At 49.6% G+C, this 22,900-nt stretch overlaps 1 protein-coding gene across 4 annotated transcripts in view; it reads right to left on the reverse strand.

The window, feature by feature from the left end:
- TMPRSS2 (transmembrane serine protease 2) overlaps nt 1-21,820 on the reverse strand; it is a 42,803-nt gene extending 20,983 nt beyond the window's left edge. The window contains exons 1-5 of one of the 4 annotated variants that reach the window (XM_055373626.2): nt 21,626-21,772; nt 11,710-11,780; nt 7,952-8,174; nt 3,083-3,169; nt 1,956-2,075 (exon numbers count right to left, since the gene is read on the reverse strand). In XM_055373626.2, coding sequence (XP_055229601.1) covers nt 1,956-2,075; nt 3,083-3,169; nt 7,952-8,174; nt 11,710-11,780; nt 21,626-21,680 — 556 coding nt within the window. In that variant the 5' untranslated portion in view covers nt 21,681-21,772. Of the gene's footprint in view, nt 1-1,955; nt 2,076-3,082; nt 3,170-7,951; nt 8,175-11,709; nt 11,781-21,625 lie in introns of all 4 variants that reach the window. The other 3 variants (XM_019017901.4, XM_004062839.5, XM_055373625.2) reach the window with 3 other exon arrangements.
- Nucleotides 21,821-22,900: the final 1,080 nt, after the last annotated feature.

Raw genomic sequence — 22,900 nt, forward strand, 5'->3', positions numbered from 1 at the left:
CTACAGGCCCGCACCACCACATCTGGCTAATTTTTGTATTTTTAGTAGAGACAGGGTTTCACCATTTTGGCCAGGCTGGTCTGGAATTCCTGACCTCGTGATCCGCCCACCTCGGCCTCCCAAAGTGCTGGGATTACAGGCATGAGCCACTGCGTCCGGCCAGGAAATAAGTTTTAAAGGAAGAGGAAGAAAAGTAAAAGGCAGCTCTTAAAGAGAAATGAGCCAGCTCCCTGCCATCTGCAGAGCCCCTTTCCGTACGCAGCTGGCAGGAGGGGGATGATTAGCACAACCCTCATACTCAGGATCGTTTCCCTGTTCCAGTCACTAACTACCCTTGAAATCACCCTCAAAAATTCATGAAAAATACAAATAAAAATGCAAATGAAAACCGCAATGAGGTATCATCTCATACCTCTTCAAATGGCTACTATCAAAAAGATGGAAAATAACAGGAGTTGGTGAGGTTGTAGAAGAGCAATGGAGACTTTGCACCGTGGGGGTGGGAGTGGAAGTTGCTACGGCCATTATGGAAAGCAGTATGGAGTTTCCTCAAAAGGTTCGAAACAGAACTGCCATGTGATCCAGCAATCTCACTGCTGGGTTTATATCCAAAGGAAAGGAAATCCGTGTGTTGAAGAGGGACCTGCACGCCCATGCTCACTGCGGCATTTTTCACAACAGCCAAGACATGACATCAACCTAAGAGTCCATCACTGAATGAAGGGATAAAGAGAATGTGGTGTATATGCACAATGCAATACTATTCAGCCACAAGAAAGAAGGGAATCCTGTCATTCCCAACAACACAGATGAAGCTGGAGGACATTACGCTAAGTGAACAAGCCAGACACAGAGACAGAAACACTGCATGAGGCCACTTACATGTGGAATGTAACATCAAACTCACAGAAGCAGAGAGTAGAAAGGCAGCTATCAGAGGCTGGGGGCGGGGGGTGACAACACTGGGGAGATGTTGGTCAGAGGTCACAAAATCTTACTTAGACAGGAGGAATAAGTTTGAGAGATCTATTGTACATCATAGTGACTGCAGTTAATAAACTATATGTTGCATATTTGAAAATCACTACAAGAGTAGGTTTTTATGTATTCTTAGTAAGACACGTATATGAGGTAAGGCCCATGTTCTAGCTTGACTTAGCCATGCCACAGGCATACACGTATCCAAACATCATGTGGTATGCCATAAATAGGAGCAATGCTTCCTAGTTCATTAAAATAAATAAATAGATAAACCACAGAAAATAAAATGAAACAGATGAGCCCACTCTGTGACAACAGGTAGACCTTTAAAGGCAGCTTGTTTTGAAAATAACATAGTGCATCTCCAATTTTGTTTTTAATTAATTTATTTATTTTTTGAGACAGCTCTGTCTCCCAGGCTGGAATGCAGTGGCGTGATCTCAGCTCACTGCAACCTCCGCCTCCCAGGTTCAAGTGATTCTCCTGCCTCAGCCTCCTGAATAGCTGGAATTACAGGCGCCCGCCACCGCGCTTGGCTAATTTTTGTATTTTTAGTGGAGATAGGGTTTCACCATATTGGTCAGGCTGGTCTCAAACTCCTGACCTCAGGTGATCCACCTGCCTCGGCCTCCCAAAGTGCTGGGATTACAGGCATGAGCCACCGTTCCTAGCCTGCATCTCCAACTTTATAAACAGTTTACTCATCTTAACTGACTTCCTGTGGCAGTTCAGAGCACGTGTGGTTCCAATGACACAGTCCTCGGTGGCCCTGTCATCTCCCACCTGCTGGGTGAGGTTGGGCCGGAAACACAAACTCTCTGAGCCCCAGGGCTCAGCCTGGAGCAGGGATTCAATGACATCATGTGTCAGCGTACTGGACGCACGCCAGGCCCAGTCACCCCAAGGCCCCTGGACCCGGCTGCTGTCTCTAAGGTGAGCAGAGCAGTCCCTTCCCAAGGCCAAGGCTGACTCACCACACCGATTCTCGTCCTCCCCGCTGGGGCAGTGTGACACACCATCACACCAGTTAGAGGGGCTGATGCAGGTACCTGAGGAGTCGCACTCTATCCCAGAGTCGGAGCACTTGCTGCCCACTTGCAGAGAAAACAGAAGAGAGGTGCCCGTCAGGCTGAGAAACCAAATGAGCCTCATGGAGTGAGGAACACGGTGGCATTACTGTAGCTCGCTGCAGCCTCCAACTCCTGGCCCCACTGTGTTTTGTTTTGTTTTGTTTTGTTTTGTTTTGTTTTGTTTTGTTTTTGAGATGAAGTCTCATTCTGTCACCCAGGCTGGAGTGCAGGGGCACAATCTTGGCTCACTGCAACCTCCGACTCCTGGGTTCAAGTGATTCTCCTGCCCCAGCCTCCTAAGTAGCTGGGATTACAGGTACCTGGCTAATTTTTTGTATTTTTAGTAGAGATGGAATTTCAACATGTTGACCAGGCTGGCGGTCTCAAACTCCTGACCTCAGGTGGTCCACCTGCCTTGGCCTCTTAAAGTGCTGGGATAACAGGCGTGAGCCACCTCACCCAGCCAATCCCCCACTTTAATAAGGAGGAGAAGTGTCCTTGCCACCAGCAAGTATAAGTGGAATTAGCACTGGGGCACCTTACTTCCGTGGGGGCAATTGGAAGGACCCTCTCAGTGTTTGGGTTTGGACGGCACTCACACGTCCTCTCTGCCACACAGGTAACTTCAAGGATCCACAATGGCGCATGGGTCTGCACCACCCCAGGCTGACGGGAAGGCTCAGGCTGCAGTTGCAGGAGGTGGGACATGGAGGGGCGGGCCTGGTCCCCAACAGCCACTGCTGTGCAGTGAGATACAGGTAACTGGGTGTGGCCCCAAGGTAGAAGAACCTGTGCTCACAGTGCTGGGTGGCACCAAGCACCCCAAAGCACTGGGTACATTCTAAATGCTTTCCCCATGATGTGTCAATCTCATAGCTAAACAAGAGAAGGGAAGAGAGACAGCCTCGTTATGTAAGAGAGGAACCTCATGGAGGGGCTCCAGAGGTCTCAATAGCCCAGAGAGCAGGGTCTGGCTCAGAGCACTGGGGACTGCAGGAGCACATGGTGGGATCGAGGCTCCCTGCACTTACTGAACTTCCAGAGTAGGCCAGCGGCCAGCGCAGCTCCCACGAGGAAGGTCCCCAGGGTCAAGGTGATGCACAGTGCTTTCTTAGTCTCTGGAAGAAGGAAGAGAGTGCAATGTTCAGACCAGAGTTGTTTAGAAGTCATGCTCTCAAATGTTATCTATTATTTTTATAGTACACCATATTAAGAAATAATTATTTCATATACACTTAAAAATGTGACTTTTAATTTTAAGAAATATCATGGACGATCCTACTTCTTCCATAACACTAAACCTTATGCAATTTGGAGACCAACAGGAGGAAGCTGTGATCTTCAGCAAAGTACACGGAGGTTAGGCTCTTTTAAAAAGTATGGTATGCTTCGCTGGGCGCAGTGGCTCATGCCGGTAATCCTAACACTTTGAGAGGCTGAGGTGGGTGGATCACCTGAGGTCAAGAGTTCAAGACCAGCCTGGCCAACATGGTGAAACCTCATCTCTACTAAAAATACAAAAATTAGCTGGGCATGGTGGCAGGTGCCTGTAATCCTAGCTACTTGGGAGGCTGAGGCAGGAGAATCACTTGAACCTAGGAGGCAGAGGTTGCAGTGAGCCGAGATCACACCACTGCACTCCAGCCTGGGCGACAGAGCAAAAACTCTGTCAAAAAAAAAAAAAAAAGTATAGTATGCTAAAAGAGGGTCTTAAACTAGGCAGATGATTAATGTAAAAAAAGAAAAAGAACTAAGACCTCATCTTGGTAATTACAAGCATAAGCAAAATAATAATACTGTCCTAAAAACTATCATCACTCTGTTAGCAGTACTCAAAGCAGAATAAATTGTCTTACCCAAGGCTATTTAGCGAATGGATGCTACTGTCCCATTCGGACATCCGCCAAAGCCACATGTGGCTATTTAATTAATGTCCCATGGAATTAAGTAAAATGATGTAAATTCAAGTGCTCAGTCATCATATATGGCTGGTGGCTACTATGTCAGACAGTGCAGCTGTAGAACCTTCCCATGGTGTCCCTAAGTCCTGCTGGACAGCGCCAGCACAGGCCTTTTGGTCCAAGTGCAGAAATACCAAACTCAGAGGAAAGGCACATTTCAGAAAAAAAAAATGAATTTGGAAAAAGTCACTGATTTTTCTCTAGTGAGACATAGCATTATTGGTCAGAGGGCAAGCCAAAAGTCACACAGAGTTCAGAAGACAGCTACAGGCGCCAGAGAGGCATGGCAGAGTCAGACGCTGGGCTCAGCCAGCTCATGGGCCAGGAGGGAGGGCATCCATCCCCATCACCCCAGTGATGCCCAGCAGCCCCAGGTCCAGGAGCTCCCAGGAGCTTTCCCTGAAGAAAGGTGCAGAGGTGGAGGAGAGGGGAGGAGAAGGCATTTGAACAGACCCTCCCAGGCTGGAGAGGTGGTGTGGCAGCCTGGAACTCCCCACCTGGCCACACCTGTGCCTCCAGAGGTCTGCCAGGGCGATAAGCTCAGAGCTGACCCATCTGCTGAGGGCTCAATGCCATGCCTCTCTCTTTGTGACAACATTCTGATAATTCTACCATCACTCTCAAACTGTTACAGGCTTAAGAATTACCTGGGGAATGTGGTGGTTCCCATCACCAGAGATTCTGTTTCAGTTGGGGGTCGGGCATGAATCTGCATTGCATTTTTTTTTTTTTTTTTTTTTGAGACAGGGTCTTGCTTGTTGCCCAGGCTGGAATGCAGTGGCACAATCATGGCTCACTGCAGCCTCCACCTCCTGGGCTCAAGCCATCCTTCCACTTCAACCTCTCAAGTAGCTGGGACCACAGATGTGCACCACCATGCCTGGCTCATTTTTGGTAGATGAGGTTTCACCATGTTTCCCAGGCTGATCTCGAACTCCTGGGCCCAAGTGATCCACTCGCCTCGGTCTCTCAAAATGCTGGGATTACAGGTGTGAGCCACTGCACCCGACCTGAATCTGAATTTCTAACAGGCTCACAGATGAGGCCAGCACCACTGGTCTGAGGACCATGCCCAGGCACACGATGTTCTCATAACTCGGCTGCAATGATTATATATGATGGAGGCAAGCTGGGGCCAAGGTAGTTCATGAGAGAAATTCCAGATGCCCTCTCTGGCCCATTACCAAGGACACTTTCCTCCGTCTATGGCTTCCCGAGTGCCATGTTATCCAAGATAAAATAACTGGTCTGCTGAGATGAGGGCTATTCAGTTAGGTATCCTGAACCTCACACTGAGCATGTGCCAATCTGTACAGTTCTCACCAGGAGCGTGTGTAAAGCGGGAAACCCTCAAGTTTACTTTGCTGGACAGGCATCTGTAGTCAGCGCGTGGTCAGTACAGACACCACTGGGTCTTGGCTTGTCACGGCTGCTGTTGCACAGTTTAATTACAACTCACTGGCCCGGCACGGTGGCTCATACCACCCATGCACTTTGGGAGTGGATCCCAGCACTTTGGGAGGCCAAGGCAAGAGGATCACCTGATGTCAGGAGTTCGAGACCAGCCTGGCCAACATGGCAAAACCCCGTCTCTACTAAAAATACAAAAATTAGCCAGACGCAGTAGTGCACCTGTAGTTCCAGCTACTCAGGAGGCTGAGGCAGGAGAATTGCTTGAACCTGAGAGGCAGAGGTTGCAGTGAGCTGAGATTGTGCCACTGCACTCCAGCCTGGGTGACAGAGCGAGACTCTGTCTCAAAAAACAAACAAACAACAAAAAAAACCACGCACACACAACCCACTATCCATTTCCCTCAATCATGACCAACTTAAGGTTGTCAACTCGGCCTTATGGTTTCTCATGTTTAACTGCTTGTTTCACATGCACATTTGGAGGACTATGGACCTTCGATTCTCCAAAGCCTAAGCGTTAAGCTGTGTATTCGCTCCTATTCAATCATCAACCTTCTACGGCTGTTGCTAAAGCAAATAAATACATTAAGTCTAGAAAAATTCCTTATACTCCTGATGGGTGCTTCTGAATTGGTGCTACTCAATAACCGGGAGAAGAGTTTCAAAGCCAAACATTACACTTTCAAAATGTATACATTTCTATATATTAGATGCCAACAGTGTTTTCTTAAAAATAGTACCAGGGTAAGTTCAATTAAATTACTAAATTATTTCTGAGTTTATAAATTTTATAATGCAAAAATCATACATGTAGGTTCATATTCTTCCCTTATAAAAGCAACTGATAAGGGACTGATATATCCCTGTCCAACTCTGTCATCATCTAGTCTTTCCGAGGAAACGTGGAAATGTGTCCATCATGTGGGCCAGGGGTTCGTTTGCCTTCCTGGGTTTGGCCGTCACTGGTGGGAACACCACCGTCTGGAGATGTTGACTTCAGGAGAGGGCCTTCACTGCCATTTCTTAGGGGGGTAGCTCACACAGACGGTTCCTTAACCCTTTCACCAGACAGTTCCTTAACCCTTTCACCCTGGCTTCCTTCCATCCCCACGATGGACAAAGATCAGGAGTTCCCAACCTCCACACTAAGCGATATTTTGCCTGGAGGATTCTTTGCTGTCGGGGGGGCTGTCTTGTGCCTTGCAGGAGGTTGAGCAGCATCCCCGGTGCCTACCTAGGAGCAGCACCCCCTCCCCACTTGTAACCACCCACACTGTCTCCAGACACTGCCAATTGTCTCTGGGGGTCCAAATTGTCCTGACTGAGAACCACTGGCCTTGACCTACCCAACCACCCCCAGAAGAACATCAGTGCAAACACAAGTATCTGCTTGGTGGGGAGCATCAGAAGGGAAAGAGAGAAAGAGAGAAGGGAGAGAAAGGAATTAAGGCTCATGAAGGGGTAGAAAACTCAGAGACAGGAGGTGGCTGGAGAGGAACAGGGTGGAAGAGCCATTTGTGAAGGGCGAGGGGGTGAGAGGAGGGGTAGAAACGCAGGAGTGACAGCACTTGTCCTGAGTGGGGGAGAGGTGGGGACAGACAGGGCTTCACAGAGCACTGGCATTAATCGCGTTGATGACTGATTATGTGATGTGGACACATGGAAATTCACATTCTGACGAATCTCTAACTGTACAAGTTGTAGAGACAGGATGCACATTTCACAAAATAAAATAAAAGCACTATCAGTTAAAAGATCAATGTAAAAGATCTTTGGCGTAGCCACTGCTGTGCGGGTTCCACCTGGACAATTCTTAGCACTGAAACTAGCCTGAATTAACAGCTGGGAGGCAGTGCAAGAGGGGGCGGACTGGAAAGACATGAGACCAAACGAAATGGCAAAGAAAGGAGATGAATGGTAGGGTGAGGAAGAGGAGGGACTGAAGTGACAGCAAATAAAATTTAACCTCCAGTCCTCCCACGCTCGCTCTGGCCTGCTCCGGCCACCCGCAGGACCCTGAAGCCCAATGAGACAGCTCAGATACTTCTGTGTGACAACCGCACCAGCCAGGTCATCCACTAAACACAAAGTAACAGGGAGCATCTTAAACATGACCTGTCATATCCAGGGGACTGTATGACAAAGAAAGGTAAGATAGTTGATTTCTGCTCTTGGAAGCTTACCATTTATTCAAGAGCAGCCACCAATAAGCCACACAGCCAAGAAACCCAGAGAAGGTGATCTGGAAAGCCTACGCTGAGTAGAACAGGCAAAGCTGTACAGGAGAGTTAACGGAAGAGGGAGGTATCTGCAGGCCCTGGGCAAGAGGCTAGGCCTGGCAGCGACAGCTTTGACCCAGCAGGAAGAGAGTGGAAAGGCATGAAGACAGGCTGGCTCCGGCAGATGGAGGAGAAGGGTCAGACCAGGAGAGCTGGCGACAGTGGTGGTGGGAGCAGAGAGCCCACTGGGGAGGTAGACCCAGGACTCTGGGTTTATTACAGGAAATAAACACAAAGAGAATCCTACTTGAGGTGCACACTGTGCCAGATGGGGATTTGGGCTGCGTGCGGACGACGGGGTTGGAAGCCTGCGTCAGGACCCTCGGGGCGTACTGGGGCACGGGGGACGGGTAGTACTGAGCCGGATGCACCTCGTAGACAGTGGGGGCCACAGTGGGCTGTGCGGGATAGGGGTTTTCCGGTTGGTATCCATGGTTTTCATAGTAAGGTCCAATAGCTGGTGGTGACCCCTAAACAATTGAAAAGAAGATGAATAATATAAAACTCTTATTTGCACTAAAGGGTTACATACAAACTATCACATCATATCACAGCTATACCAATGATCTTTTAAATTGATAATGTTTTTATTTTATTTTGTGAAATATGCATCCTGTCTACACAACTTGTACAGTTAGAGATTAATAAGAAAGTGACAAGATTTTAAAAAGGTACTACAAGGCTGGGTGCGGTGGCTCATGCCTGTAATCCCAGCACTTTGGGAGGCCGAGGCAGGTGGATCATGAGGTCAGGAGATCGAGACCATCCTGGCCAACATGGTGGATCCCTGTCTCTACTAAAAATACAAAAATTAGCTGGGTTTGATGGTGGGTGCCTATAATCCCAGGTATTCGGGAGGCTGAGGCAGGAGAATGGCTTGAACCTGGGAGGCAGAGATTGCAGTGAGCCGAGATCTCACCACTGTACTCCAGCCTGGCGACAGAGCAAGACTCTGCCTCAAAAAAAAAAAAAAAAAGTAATAGAAAAGAAAAGGTACTACAGATTCTCCCTAGGTGTCTACAACTATGTCAAACATTGAACTTATTTAGAATAAAAACTAACCAGAACTTTCAATTACCAAAGTTTTTTGTTTTGGTTTGGTTTTACTATTCATTCTTTTTTTCTTACATGTCTATTTATTAAACAGGAGTTCCTTCATGACAATTTAATACAATATTTATTCACGATTACGGTTGAGAAAATTATTTCCCTCTACATACAAAAATACAGATTTGGCTGGGCACAGTGGGTCACTCCTGTAATCCCAGCACTTTGGGTGGCTAAAGCAGGTGGATCACCTGAGGTCAGGAGTTTGAGACCAGCCTGGCCAACATGGTGAAACCCCATCTGTACTAAAAATACAAAAAATTAGCCGGATATGGTGGTGCACGCCTATAGTTCCAGCTGCTTGGGAGGCCGAGGCGGGAGAATTGCTTGAACCCGGGAGGCGGAAGTTGCAGTGAATGGAGATCACGTCACTACACTCCAGCCTGGGCGACAAGAGCGAAACTCCCGTCTCAAAAAAAAAAAAAAACCACTATGAAAACAGTCAAGACAAGTACCATGAAAAATGGGTCCTTCAAAAGAAAGAAAGAGGGAAAATTGAGGTCATTGTGAGACTTTGTCTGCTGTTGGGGAGAAATCAATGGCAGCAAAGCTCTGGGGCCCCTGACCCACTCGAGATGTACAGACTCAAACTCGAGAACCACACAAGCCAGGGCAAACCCACCCCAGGGCTTCCGCATCTGCTGAAAAGCCAAGCATGCAAACCCAAGTTTGCCCAGTGGGCTATGTATTCTTTAAAATTAAAAAAAAAAAAAAGTGGCAGACATTGGGATTTAGTAAAATATAGTAATAATTTTAAAAAGTTGTGTAGAGGTTTGGAGTTAGAATCCATTAAGCCAAAATCCTGTACTTTTAGTTCCTCCAGTCTTTTCCTTGAATATTGATATACAAAACTGTAAACTAGCAATATCATAATTATAATGAGAAGAATAATAGCTAACATTGGAGAACTCAGCTGCCGCCAGGCTCCTGTACTCATAATCTCCCTGAGCGCTCACTATAATCCCTCCCACTGCCAGCGAGACTGGCACAGGTGTGAATTAATACAAACATTTTGCAGAGAAAAAAACTGAGTGAAGTAATGTTCCTAAAGGAGCATAGTCTCTGTGTTATCCTGCAAATACCTCTTCTACATCCTCTTCTCTCATATAAGGAATGTATCGTCATTCACTCACCATCTGTTATTCATGGAAATTTGAATGGTTCACAACATGGGCTGTTAGCAGCTCTGCTGCAATAAACATTCTTACACGTTACATGCATTTTTGTGCAGAGGGTAGAAAGGTGTAGCTAAATCCCTTTAAATGAAATTTCTGGTCAGAGTGTGGCCATACATAAATGTGAAAGGAACTGCCTAGAAGTAGCATTTTATTCTCAGCTCCATCCTTTAGCTGGTGCCTGTCTTTTTAGAATGCGCACCTCCCCTTCCTCAGCCTACTTAAAAATTGCCTTCCCGAGACCTACCCTGTCAAGACTCGCCCTGAACAGGCCACTCTGGGCCCCACCAGCCCACATCTTCCCCTTCTTTCAGCTCTCCCCAGTTACCTGTTGGCTGGGCCACTCTGGGAGGCCACGTTTTCCTCTTATCTGTATCTAAGGGCCCCCATGCAAAACTTTTCCCTATTCATTAATTTCTGCCTCTTGTCTCTCTCTCCTTTTTTTTTTTTTTTTTTTTTTTTGAGACAGTGTTTCCGTCTCGTTGCCCAGGCTGGAGTGCAATGGCGCGATCTTGGCTCACCACAACCTCTGCCTCCCATGTTCAAGTGATTCTCCTGCCTCAGCCGCCCGAGTAGCTGGGATTACGGGCATGCACCACCACACCCGGCTAATTTTTGTATTTTTAGTAGAGACGGGGTTTCTCCATGTTGGTCAGGCTTGTCTCGAACTCCCAACCTCAGGTGATCTGCCTGCCTCGGCCTCCCAAAGGGCTGGATGACAGGCATGAGCCACCACGCCCGGCCTGCCCCTTGTCTCTTATTGACCTCAGAGAATGACAGCAAGTTTGTACTCAATGGACAGGTGTTCTGAGCAGAGGCAGCATAGCTCTTAGAACTTTAAATGAGGCCTCCAGGGAAGTTGATTACAATGGAATGAGCCAAACAAGGCCCGCAGAGTTCACCTCCACTTAATAACTCACTAATGCTATCCTTCAAAAGTCCGAAGATTACAGCTCTGAACCAGAGCAGCACACAGAGGGAAAACACAAGGTAATCTCTCATCTAAATGAAGGAGCCAGAGGCTGCAATCTCAGCCATCTAAGAACTTGCCATCCACTAGCAAGCAGGTTTGTCCCTGAAAATTCCTGAGCAGTGGACTTGAAATTAAACACAGACCCCGTAAAAAATGAATATCAGTAACAAATAAAGGGGAAAACAAGGTCTATTTTCCAGATATAGAATCTAGGAAGTGTTTCAAACTCTTTACTAAATGCACTTATTTTAGGTATAAGGCAAATGGGTCAGTTACAATGGGGAGCAGAGATTAGCCACATTTGTCTCCAAAGGGAGTGGGCTCCAGGGAGAGGGAGGGCCCGCCCATGCCTCATGCAGTTATGACTTTTCCTAGTCCTTCAGTTGGGCATCAATGGGATCCCACGTGGGTCTCTTCCCTGGAACATACCCCTGTTATCGCCATCCTGCCTCATCTGTCCCCACTCCTTGTCCCTGCCCTCTGCCCTGCAAAGCAGGAAGGGATGAGGTCAAGGTGAGAATGAATATCACCCACGTCTACCCAACAGCCATGGCTTTTGCGACTCACCTGGGCAGCTGTGTGGCTGTGCACCTGACTCACTCTTTCTAGAGGGTGCCTTGAACAGCATCAGCGTGGCCCAGCATTCCCTACAAATAGCCCTTGCAATTGCTGACCCCAAACAATGTTGGGAATAACAGAAGGGACAAGGGAACAAAGAAAAGGCCAGGAAGGTAATAATTAACCACTTACTGAGTTCAAAGCCATCTTGCTGTTATCAACAGCATCGAGTAATGATAGGTATCTGGAATGTTCAATATGACCTAGAAGAAAGAATTACAGGACTGTAATATTTCCATACCAGTTAGTTTTTAGAAGATAAATCTGGAAAGAACTAGAAGAATCTCTAGATGAAGGTTACCTACAACAAAGACCAGTGTTGCCTGCTGACCTTTGGCCTGCATCTTCACCACTGCTTCCCCACATCCCTCCATATTTAAGGACTTTGGGACCCACTTGTACCTTAGAGGTTACAGCAGAAGCACTCTCCTCTGGGATCAGAGTGGGTAGGAGGATGGGGTGCAATTGTAAGTGCAGCGGCCAGGACAGCCTGACCAGAAAGAAGAAGGAACACACTCAGTGACTCAAACATCCATCGGGAAGGGCTCTCAGGGGACTGCCTGGGGCTCAAGGCCACCCACAACTCCAGTGCCACTAAGCCCAGGCATCCTGCTGGACTTAACCCAGTTCTCACCAGGCAGCTGTGATATCCTCTATACAGAACATCTACTCAAGGGAGACTGCATGGGATAAAACACTGAAGAAACACGACAAGGTAACTAAACCCATCAATGTCAGCAGAGATTAAGGACAAGATGGGCCCAGGAGGGAAAGACCTGGGCCAGTTCCTGGCAACACAGCTCCCTGGAAGTGTCGATGTGTGAGTTACTGAACCTTGTTGAAATCTCAGGGTCCTCATGGGAAAACGGACAAAGCAATCACCACAGTTGTGTTAAGCTGAGGGTTTTGGGAGAGTGGGGAAAGAGTGCCTCACAGTACTAGGAGCTGAGGAAGAGCAGGGGCAATCAAACCGTCTTTCCCCGAGAACGTCCACAGGCACTGCCAGTAGCCACCCACCGCCCAGCGGGTGGTTCAGGGCTCAGCACCAGATACAGCTCACAGTTGACTTTTTAAAGCAGGCCATGTGGGCCCTCTCAATTTTTAATAGATACATACGTTTAAAATAATCCATAAAACATGTCCACAGTCACTCCATTTACTACCCCAAACCCAAAAAAGAAAGAAATTCAGAGCCAACCATTTTGACCATTGCTAAGATTAGCAGTAATGAAAAGAAAGCTGTGGGCCATTTTGTTTGTTGTCCTTTGTGAACAGTTAACAATAATAGCTAGAGATGCCGTCAACACGAAATGCTGTATAGTAAAGCCACATTCTGACATCACTCTCCATGGACAAAGATTCTTTGCTTGATCAAACTTATATCAAGCTCCTGAACCTTCTAGGCCATCTGTGCATTTCCTTGTAAAATCCAGTTTTAGCAAAAAACCTTGCTCAGTCAGTTTAGCCAGAACCTCCCACCCTCGGTATTTGATCACTCTGGATATCTGATCGGGTTTCTCAGCCTCCACCGTGCCACAGGTGATGTCTGATCACCCAGCCTGTCTTCAGCAAGAATCCTGTTTGGTTGGTTTAGCCAGAATCCCCCTTACCCTTGATGTTTTCTCTTTGTGATTTTTCCACCCACCAACCCCACCCTGATCCTTGGTTATAAATTAACTCCCACTTGCCCATACTGTACTCAAACGGATCCCAGTCTCTTTTTCCCACTGCAAAATCTGCTGTCTGTGGTCCCTGTACCTGTCTCCGTGGTCCTGAATAAAGTTCGCTTCACCATTTTTAACAAGTGTCATTGGAGGATTTTTTTTTCTTTAACATGCACTTCTTGAGCAAATAAAGGGCTTTTTTCCACCCCTTCCCACTTGGCTTTAAATGACCAAAGAATGTTTTAAGAAACGGGGTTCAAGATTATCCATCCACAAGACCATGTTCCCAATGAGGGAACAAGAACCTGGAGGAGGCTCTGGGCTTCAGACCTGGCCAGACCAGTGTCCACTGTCTGTGACATGCCCACAGAAGAATATTTCCCACTTGCTGGCACAAAGCAGGTGCTCAAACAGCAGCAGGCAGCACCGGGCAGTGGTTCAGCCCCTGACCTCTGAGACTAGACTCTAGATCCAGCAGGTGCTCAAACAGCAGCAGGCAGCACTGGGCAGCAGTTCAGCCCCTGACCTCTGAGACTAGACTCTAGATCCAAACTCAGGCTCAGCCACTCATTATCCATGACCTGGAGGAAGCTATCGAAGGTTCTGTGCCTCAGTTTCCCCATCTGCAAATGCAGATAATAGTAACACCTACCTCCAGGGCATTCAGTGAGTTAATACTAATGAAGTGCTTCATGCTTAGCATGAAATGAGTGCTATATAACTTTCCATTAAATAAGAGGAATTATAAAGCTGATAAACATTTAACAACCTGCTGAAGGAAAAGAGGGCTGTCTTGATTTGCAGGTTTGCCTCTGGTAAGTATTCCCAGGCTACCAACATGAAGCCCACCACGGAGCCAAGCAGAGTGGGGCCGGCTTCAGTACACCATCGCTTTCCTGTGTCCTAAGCAGAACCAGTTGCTGAATCATTAAACTATAAAACCCCAACAGCCTGCCATAAATGAAAATGAGTATATGGCTTTTTAGTCTCGAGAAACCTCACCCAACAGGTTACAACAAACATGCACCAATCATTTATTTACTCTTCAAGTACAGATAAAAATACAAGAACCAGGTCGTGTTGTAGCTTTGGGATTTTTTCTAGGATTAAAACTAAAGTTCACACCTTCCTGGGTATAAGGAAAGGAAAGTGACTAATATACAGGTGGGAAGGATCACCATTTAAAATGTATCGAAAACGTTTAAGCCTTTTAGTCACATCTTAATAGACCTTGCCTATGTCTGCTTTGTGAAGAGAGAGGATCCTCAGGCTTGACAACACAATAAATCCCGCATTCTTGTCTCATAAGCAGGAAGGAACTCAGTACCGTCCTAAGATTGCTTTCAAAGAGTCCTGCCTAACCAAACACATTCTCACGCCTCTGGTTTCTCCGCTCTCCTATCTCCCCAGTTACAGGTTTGGTTGAAGTTTCAGGAAGTGAAAATTCGATCCCATTGGCGGCTCTCCCAGCTCAGAAGCCCTCTGAAAGGAGTGAAGAATCAATACTCAAAACCCACACTGGCTATTGGTTCACGATCCCTAACAAGGAAGCCAGGGAAGGAAGGAACACCGGGAGCCACCACCATTAATTGTCAAATAAAAGCCACGGGACCCAGAGGCAGTCACAGGATAATCCTATCTCTTCCAGCAATCAGAACATGATAAACAAAAATATTCAGTGTGCCCAGATCAGCTACCATGGACTTCGGAATGGAAGACCAGAGTGATGCTGCCAATAACATTCTCCAGCTGGGCCGGGCACGGCGGCTCACGCCTATAATTCCAGCACTTTGGGAGGCCAAGGCGGGCAGATCACCTGAGGTCAGGAGTTCAAGACCAGCCTGGCCAACATGGTGAAACCCCATCTCTACTAAAAATACAAAAATTAGCTGGGTATGATGGTGGGTGCCTGTAATCCCAGCTACTTGGGAGGCTGAGGCAGGAGAATCACTTGAACCTGGGAGGCAGAGGTTGCAGTCAGCCAAGATTAGGCCACTGTACTCCAGCCTGGGTGACAGAGAGAGACTCTGTCTCAAAAAAAACAAAAAAAACAAAAACAAACAAAAACAAACAACAACAACAACATTCTCCAACTGAAAATAAAACAAGGGGGGGAATGTCCCGCTCTGACATTAGATCTGCAAGGGGAAGCACTGCTGTCCCGAAAAGACCAGGAAATCACATTCAGTCCTGTTCATCTTCAAAACAGGCATTTCCTCATTCACACAAGCTTGTACATTGCATTAACTCATTTCTGAAAGGAGCAAGATGTAACGTAGATGGCGAGAGACAATGCTGTTTAGCGAATGCTTGCTCCTGTCATTTAAAGGACCGGGATGATGGCGCTCAATTCTGGAAAGCCAGCCACCGTGAGTGCTTGGGGAAATTTTCCTTTAAGTGTGAAAGAGCAACAGTGAGTGGCATTCAGGCTCCATTCCTGGCTGGCAGGGAGCTCTTCCTTCAATACAGACAGTGTCACCCACTTGAATCTCACAATGGCACGCAGCTGTCCTCACACTGTTTTGGTCCATCCTGGACTGAGAGCTGAGTCAGCCCATGAGTCACCTGCCTGGCCACCATGCAGCAGGACGATGCTGTGGCATCGTATCCGCATCCCATGGCATGATGAAGTTACTGCCAAAACAAGAATCTTTTCTCCTAGTTTCTCTCCTCTGGAGATCTCAGGACACGTTTACTGGAGACTTACTTTCCAAACAACCAAGCCAACGCGAATGAAGTTAGGCTTGTAGACACTGACTCCCACCCAAGATCCAGGGGTATTCTCTGCAATGAAGTCTCCACTGACCTCACCGTGCACCACTGTGCACACACCTTCTCCTTCTCGAAGCCCCCACCTGTGACTGGTACAGTTCGAGTTGCTGGAGGTGTGAGAGGGAACAGACAGCCTCAGACTCAGTGCCCCTTCTTCAAAATCCAGACAGCACCACCACCATCCACGGACACATCCCAGCCAATGACCAAATCATCAAAAAGAGCCCTTTATGCCAAAATAACCGCACTAACATCACATTATACAATGAGATGTTCTATCCTCTTAAGGATAGAATGCACGACTAAATGAAAGTTAGCCAACAGTGGATTTCAGTGGCTGTTCAGCAGAAACTCGTTTATGTATAATCAGGTAAATTGCATACACAATGATTGGCACAAGAGTTCTACTGAGAGAGAAAGGTTGAGCGAGAAACAGAAAGATCACCTCAGGAGAGGTATTGCCTGCGTCATCCAAGTTTCTTTTCCTGTGAATGACTCATTGTCCCAAAGAGATTACAAACTTTTTAGGGCAGAAATCAGGTCTGGTTCTCTCTCTTTCTGTTTGTTTTTTAAATCTCACTTTGTAGCTTACAAAGACAGTATTTAAATGTTTTTATGGAGTTCTTACCACCTGTACCCCAAAAACTATTGGGGAAAAAATTAATAAGCATGTTTGGCAAAGTTGAGGGATACAAGATCAATATAAAAATCTATGTGTTTTTATATACCAACAACAGACGATCGGAAATGTAAATTTGAAATACAATGCAATTTGCAGGAAAAAATATATATTTTTTGAGTTCCAAAGGCCAAATGAGTAAGATGAAATTTAGCAGCAGGCGATAAGATGCCCACACCCAGACAACACCAGCAGCCCAAGTCAGGACAGTGGGTGACCTCCCAGGAGTCCAGGTGCCTCAAGCTGAGTGCAACCTGGCATGACAGGCAGGCAGGTGGCAGAGGCCCTCAGGTCACTCCAGGCGGAGACTTCAACACCACACACAAGCCACTGGCTAAGGTTTAAAGAACTTGTCCAAGTCAATCTGCAAAATGGGGATGATACAGAAATAGGGTTGTTGCAGGGATTAAGTGAGAAAGCAAGGCCGTAGCTCAGTGCCCAACCCATGATGAGCGCTCAATAATAACATAATGATGGCAGATAAGGTTTATTTTCCAACACCTAAGAGCCGGCTATGTGGAAAAGGAATTCAATTTATCCTGCATACATCCAAAGGACAATACCAGAATCATGATCAGAATTTCCAGAAGAGCAGGCTTGGATTCTATCTGGGGAAATCAAGGTTCCAACAATTAGAAAGTTCACATATGGCCTGGAGCTACCTTAGAATGTACCAAATTCCTCAAACCTAAAAATGTGTGTTTCAAGACTGGAGGATCATTTCTCCAACATATTCCAGAACAGAATTAGGCTTGAGCATCAAGACCAGACATAGTGATCTTTCAATATTACTCCCAACTCCTTATAAATGCATCATCACCAGTGAACTTGAAAATGTCAGCAAATTCTCTGTTATCAGAATCTTGCACAAAGAACTCCAAGCCCATCGTCCCTAGAAAGCATGGTCTCCCATGACCCCTGGGCTATACTGCAGTGAGGTCAGGCTGAGTGCCCCGCCAGGACAGCCCCTTGGAAAGCAATGGCCCTAAAGGGAATTTGACACTGCATTGTGCACCTCGTACAAACAAGCAATAATAAAAAGCCTCAGCTTAGTTCCATCTGCCAAGTCGGACCTCGCTTGAAAATATTTTTCTAACAAATCCAATCGTCACAGCCTCTCATTCTGAGTCCCACTTGACAGCCCCGATTTTTCCACCTAGTCTGCCCTTGAGTGAACTTCCAGACTTCTGCTGCCACAACCACAAGCCAAGGTGCCCTTCAAACACTTCCTGCTTTCTTACCACAACTCTGTGCCCTAAACTCCTCCTGCCCTCCTGCCATGGATGCCCAATGGCTCAGCGCCGTCCACACATAGATGTCAGAGCCCTCACCTCCCTCTCCTGGACTCACCTCCAGGAGGATGAAAAGCCTGTCTTCGAGTTTCCTGCCCTCTCAAACTTCACTCTGTTTACAACAAAAGTAACCACCCACACCCTTGCCAGAAAACCAGCCTCGACTCCCAACCAGCGCATTTCCACTCATTCAGTTCCTCTCTCCTGACCATTGCTCAGCAACCAGGAATAACCAAGTCCCAGATCAGGCTCTGCCTCCTCCTGGAGCCCAGCCTCTGTTCTAGGTCATGCTGAAGAGCTGCCTGTGTGCTCAACCAAGCTGCTACCCTGTCACAGATCCCCCTTTTGCTCCTCCTTGGGTGTCCACAGGCTAGGTGGGGCCAGGGTGGTCAATGGCCATGGGGACATCATAAGCCCCCTTCTTCACACCCAGGCCCATACCCCTGGTGCTTGCAAGTCAGGGCTTCCCAAATCACCCTTAGGGCCAGGAGGGGCCCCACAAAGGCTGACTCCATACAGGCCTCAGCTCTCAGGTACATAATGCTCCTGCACCCCAGTCCTGAGGCCACGCAGTGCATCCCGTATTGGAGGATCCCCTGGCAGGTGTCCTGGAAAGTAAGGAGGGGTGGGGAAGAGTAGCAAAGGCCTGGTGACTGTGGGATGAGGGACACTCAGGGAGTGCAGAGCAGGAGGGACCAGAGAGCAGAAATGCACCTGGGCCTTCAATGCTCCTGGGCTCTCTGGTTCCCCACAGGGAGCTCTCCCTGCCCTCACTCTCCCCACTAGCAAGGCCACTTTCCAAGTCTTCAGCAACCAAAACTGAACAAGCACTCCATTGACCATTCGCCTTTCCTTTCTACCTCAATGTTCAAGGCTTAGATCTGATCAGTGCTCCCCAAACCCAGAATTTTCAAGAGGACTTAGAAAAATAAATAAATAAATAAGATGCCTGGGCCCCATTCTCAGAGTCTGATGTAATAATTGGGACCAAGGCAATGATCCCATATTATTACGAAGATCCCCTAGGGAATCTTGCCGCAGATTCAGGTGGAAAAGAGTAAGAGTTATCAGCCAGACTTCTGGTTTACATTTCCTGGTAGGGGGACAACACACTCCGATGATGATGATGGTGGTGGTGATGGTTACTGGCATAAGGTACTGCATGCATCTACCTTTTCACCTACAGGACATTTGCACCAGCGTCTTGTCACTCAATGCCCCCATGGCCTAGAAGGTCAGCCCTCCTCAGGCCCCCTTTCAGAGTTCCAGGCACTCTGGCCATGTCATACTGCTAGAGGGAGCAGCACGGAGCCCAGGTAGGGCAGTGGGCAGGGGCTGGGCTCTTTCAGGTCAGGGAGAACCAGAGCCTGGCCCAGGAACAATCCCTTTTCAATCAGGATTCCGGGCGCCTTGTTTCCAGCTTCCTTCCCTCCTTTCCTCCACTTGCTGGTAACATTCCAACATCCTGGAGGGAGAACCCAAGGAAGGATCAAAAGGAATCCATACTGTGCCGATTGTCACTAAAGCCCCTTCTAAGCATCCTGTGTCTCCAACTCAGAGCCCGACACTGGAAGCACTGACCTATGGAGCCAGACAGGCCATGTTTATCCCCAGTTCTGCCCCTTACAGGTTACAAGATCTTGGACAAGCTTCCCAACCTCTCTTCCCCAGTTTCCTTACAATTGAGCTAAGTATATTATAAAGGGTTTGCAATGATGCCTGGCTGAAAAAAGTGCCACATCAATGTCTGTGGTTATTATTATAATGCCAGTGCAGCCAACTATACTCCTGCAATTAAGGTGACTTGAGTTCCAGATAGAGTGGCCAACGGTGCCAGGCAGGCCAGCACCTAGCAACCTGGGAGGCTCTGCCTGAGGCTCCAGCAACAGCACAAGCTTGTTGTTAGAAGGTTGTCCTTGGCTGGTGGGAATAAGGGAAGCTGCTGGGGACCAAACAAATGTCCAAGCAGAGAACAAAAGCCCAGCCAGTTCACCAGCTGATAACTAAAAATAACCAGAGGCCGAGGTGTCGATGGCCATCTCCAGGCAGAGGTCTCAGCCCGTAGGTTGCACCCCGAACTCTCCAGCCTAGTGTGTCCTTACCCGAGGGTGTTGCTAGGTTTCATTCTAACCTCATCTGTCCAGTAGTTCTGTAGCGGAGCAGGGCAGGTCCTACTTCTTCAAAAGCACTCAGTAAAGGTGGGGAAGTCCTGAGCAACCTCCAGTGACTTTCTGGGGGAGCTCCTGGTTACCTGGCCCACCAGGTCCTCCCTTCACAGCAGCAGCTCAGGAGCCAGGACTGACTTAGCTACTTGCGTCCCCAAGGCCCTTTGCGCTGGTAAACTCTCCCTGCCACACTCCCAACCCCCATCCTTCCTGCAGGGGAGACTGGCTCCATCCCCACTTCCTGGAGTACCTTCCCAGATCTCCTGGGACAGGTCAACAAACTTAGTCTCACTTTAGGTTTTCCAAACGCCTTGTAACTGGGCTGCGTAGCCTTTGTAATTTTCCGTGATTCGGGAGGTTCTCGCGGCTGGGAGCTCCGTGAGGTCAGGCATTGCCTTGGGCGCGATGCGCTCATCTTTCCCGCGGGACCACTGCACAGGTTCGCACGGAGGGAAGGGCTGCGCAGCCTCGAAGGCGAGCCCTGGGTGCTCCCTGCCCGCAGGGCTCACCTCGGGCCGCCGTGCTATCCTTTCCTTCCCAAACAAGCCACCAGGATTCCTCGTGATTAGGCCTGCCACCAGGGCGTTCTGAACAGGATTCAGGGCCACCGCGCTGTGCTCTACGGCGGAGCGGGCGAAGGCCCTCCTCTGCCACAAGCGCTCAGGGCTCTCGGCGCACAAACTTTCTGGACATGGGGCAGTTTTTCAGTTGGACCCGTGCTCGAGCAGAGCGCCCACTGCCAGACTGGAGCACTTGACCACTCAGGGTGCCACTGTGCCGAGCCGGGCAGGACAGGATGAGGTGGACCGAAGCGCCCAGGTGCCCCGCCTTCCCCCCAACCCGGCACGGAGCTCAAGCGGAGCAGCCAGACCGGCTCCTCCCGGGCGGGCTCCTGCCGGTGCCGGGTGTCCAGGCGGCCCCGGCCCTGATCGCCCCCAGCGGGTCGCCGCAACAGGGCCTGAGTCGCGAGCAGTCCCTCCCCGGGACTGACTGGCCGTTCGCACCTCGCCCGGGGGCCCTCCAGCAGCCTGGCCGAGCGGTCCCCGCCGCGCCGGCCGTATCGTTCCCGGCATCTCAGCGAGTTTCCAGTTTCTCCCTACCTCAGTAGGGAACCAAGAAGCAGAAGGAGTTCAGGTAACACTGCGGGACTGCAGAGATTTCCCCCAAACAAAGGAGCCAACCGACAGCACTCCCAGTCCTCGTCCCCAAAGAGAAAAGGCGCACCGGTGCTCCCAGGCGGGGGCCGTGGAGGGCAGGCGGACTAGGAGGCAGCTTTGGGGACCCCGGGGGACTCTCTTCCACCAACTGACTAGGGACTCACAGGACCACCTGCCCCAACCTCGCGATGCCAAGCCAACAGGGGCCGCGAGGGCTCTCGGCCGTGCGCAAGGGGTCCCAGGCGCCCAGCACTCTCCCAGCACCCCGGGAGGCGCCCTGCCCGGCTGGCCCCAGCGCTCGACCCTCGGGCGCACTCACCTGCCGCGCCGCGCTCCTCACACCCGCTTTCACCTCCGGGCGGGGCAGGGGGCATCGGCGGGTCCCAGGCGCCCAGGTTCCCCTCCCCAGCCCGGACCCCGAGCCGGGACCCTGGTACCGGCGCCGCTCACCTGCCGCGCTCCAGGCGGCGCTCCCCGCCCCTCGCCCTCCTCCTCCGCCTCCGGCTTAGCTCGCGCCTACTCGGCCCGGCCCGCCCTGGCTCTCGCTTTAATCTCAGGAGGCGGTGTCCCAGGGTCCAGGGCGACACCCCCAAGCGGGTCGCGGGTCACCCTGGGCGGGCGGGGGCGGGGGCGGGGGCGGCGGGAGGAGGCGTTTCCCAAGGGAAGTCCGGGACGGGTTCCCTGCCTGGCTCAACCCCGGCTGCGGCGGGACCCATAAGGGACTCTGGGGCGCTTCCCAGGCCCGGCCCCAGCGGCTAGCCTGCCCCTCTCCGGTCCGCGGCGCAGCGCTGCCCGAGGGCTTGAGTTTGGGTTAAGGAAAGGTATTCTGGGGAGCGCTCCTGGAGTCCTGGGTGAGCCCCCGGAGCTGCTACCTCACGAGCTCCGGTAGGCGGCCGGCCCCGTCTTGGCCTCCGGGGAACCCACTGTGGCCTCTGGGCAAGGACCCAGGAGTCGGCCTTGGGGACTGCTGGCCCAAGCACGAGTGGCGGGGACACAGCGCCGGACGCCCAAGACCCTCCCCAGTCCGCCTAGGCTGGCATTTCTTGGCCCCCACCAGCGTCCGGTGGAAAGGGCTCCCCAGGATGGTCCCAGGTCTCTCGGCACCACCGGCCAGGGCGGGAGTGAGGAAGTGGTGGGACACACCTCAGCCAGGAAGACGTGGCTGTTTCCGGGCACTTGAGAGGTTCTTTCTAATGTTTGCAATTGTGGGGGCTCAGAATTCACCAGAATTTAATAGGACCGTAGGAGACCAGAATTCATCACCCCAAGTAGGACTGGAGGAGACCAGAATCTGCTACCCCAACATAGTCCTCTTTGGCACATTGATGATTTGGAACTGGTTATGTTGAGAAACTGCAGACACCAGAGTACCTCTGAGAAAATGCCCTTTTGTAAAGGAAATTTGCACCTATAAAGGAGATGTTTGTTAGTCAGCAGATCTGTACCAGGAAGAGAGCTGTTCCCGGACAACTTTTATCACCTGGGAAACTTTTATCTGCCTCACACGGCAACCTGCGTTCACCACACACGGCAACCTGCGTTCACCACACAGGGCAACCTGCGTTCACCACACACGGCAACCTGCGTTCACCAG

This window comes from Gorilla gorilla, chromosome 22 (assembly GCF_029281585.2).
Source record: "Gorilla gorilla gorilla isolate KB3781 chromosome 22, NHGRI_mGorGor1-v2.1_pri, whole genome shotgun sequence".
In the NCBI taxonomy this organism is placed as follows: domain Eukaryota; kingdom Metazoa; phylum Chordata; class Mammalia; order Primates; family Hominidae; genus Gorilla; species Gorilla gorilla.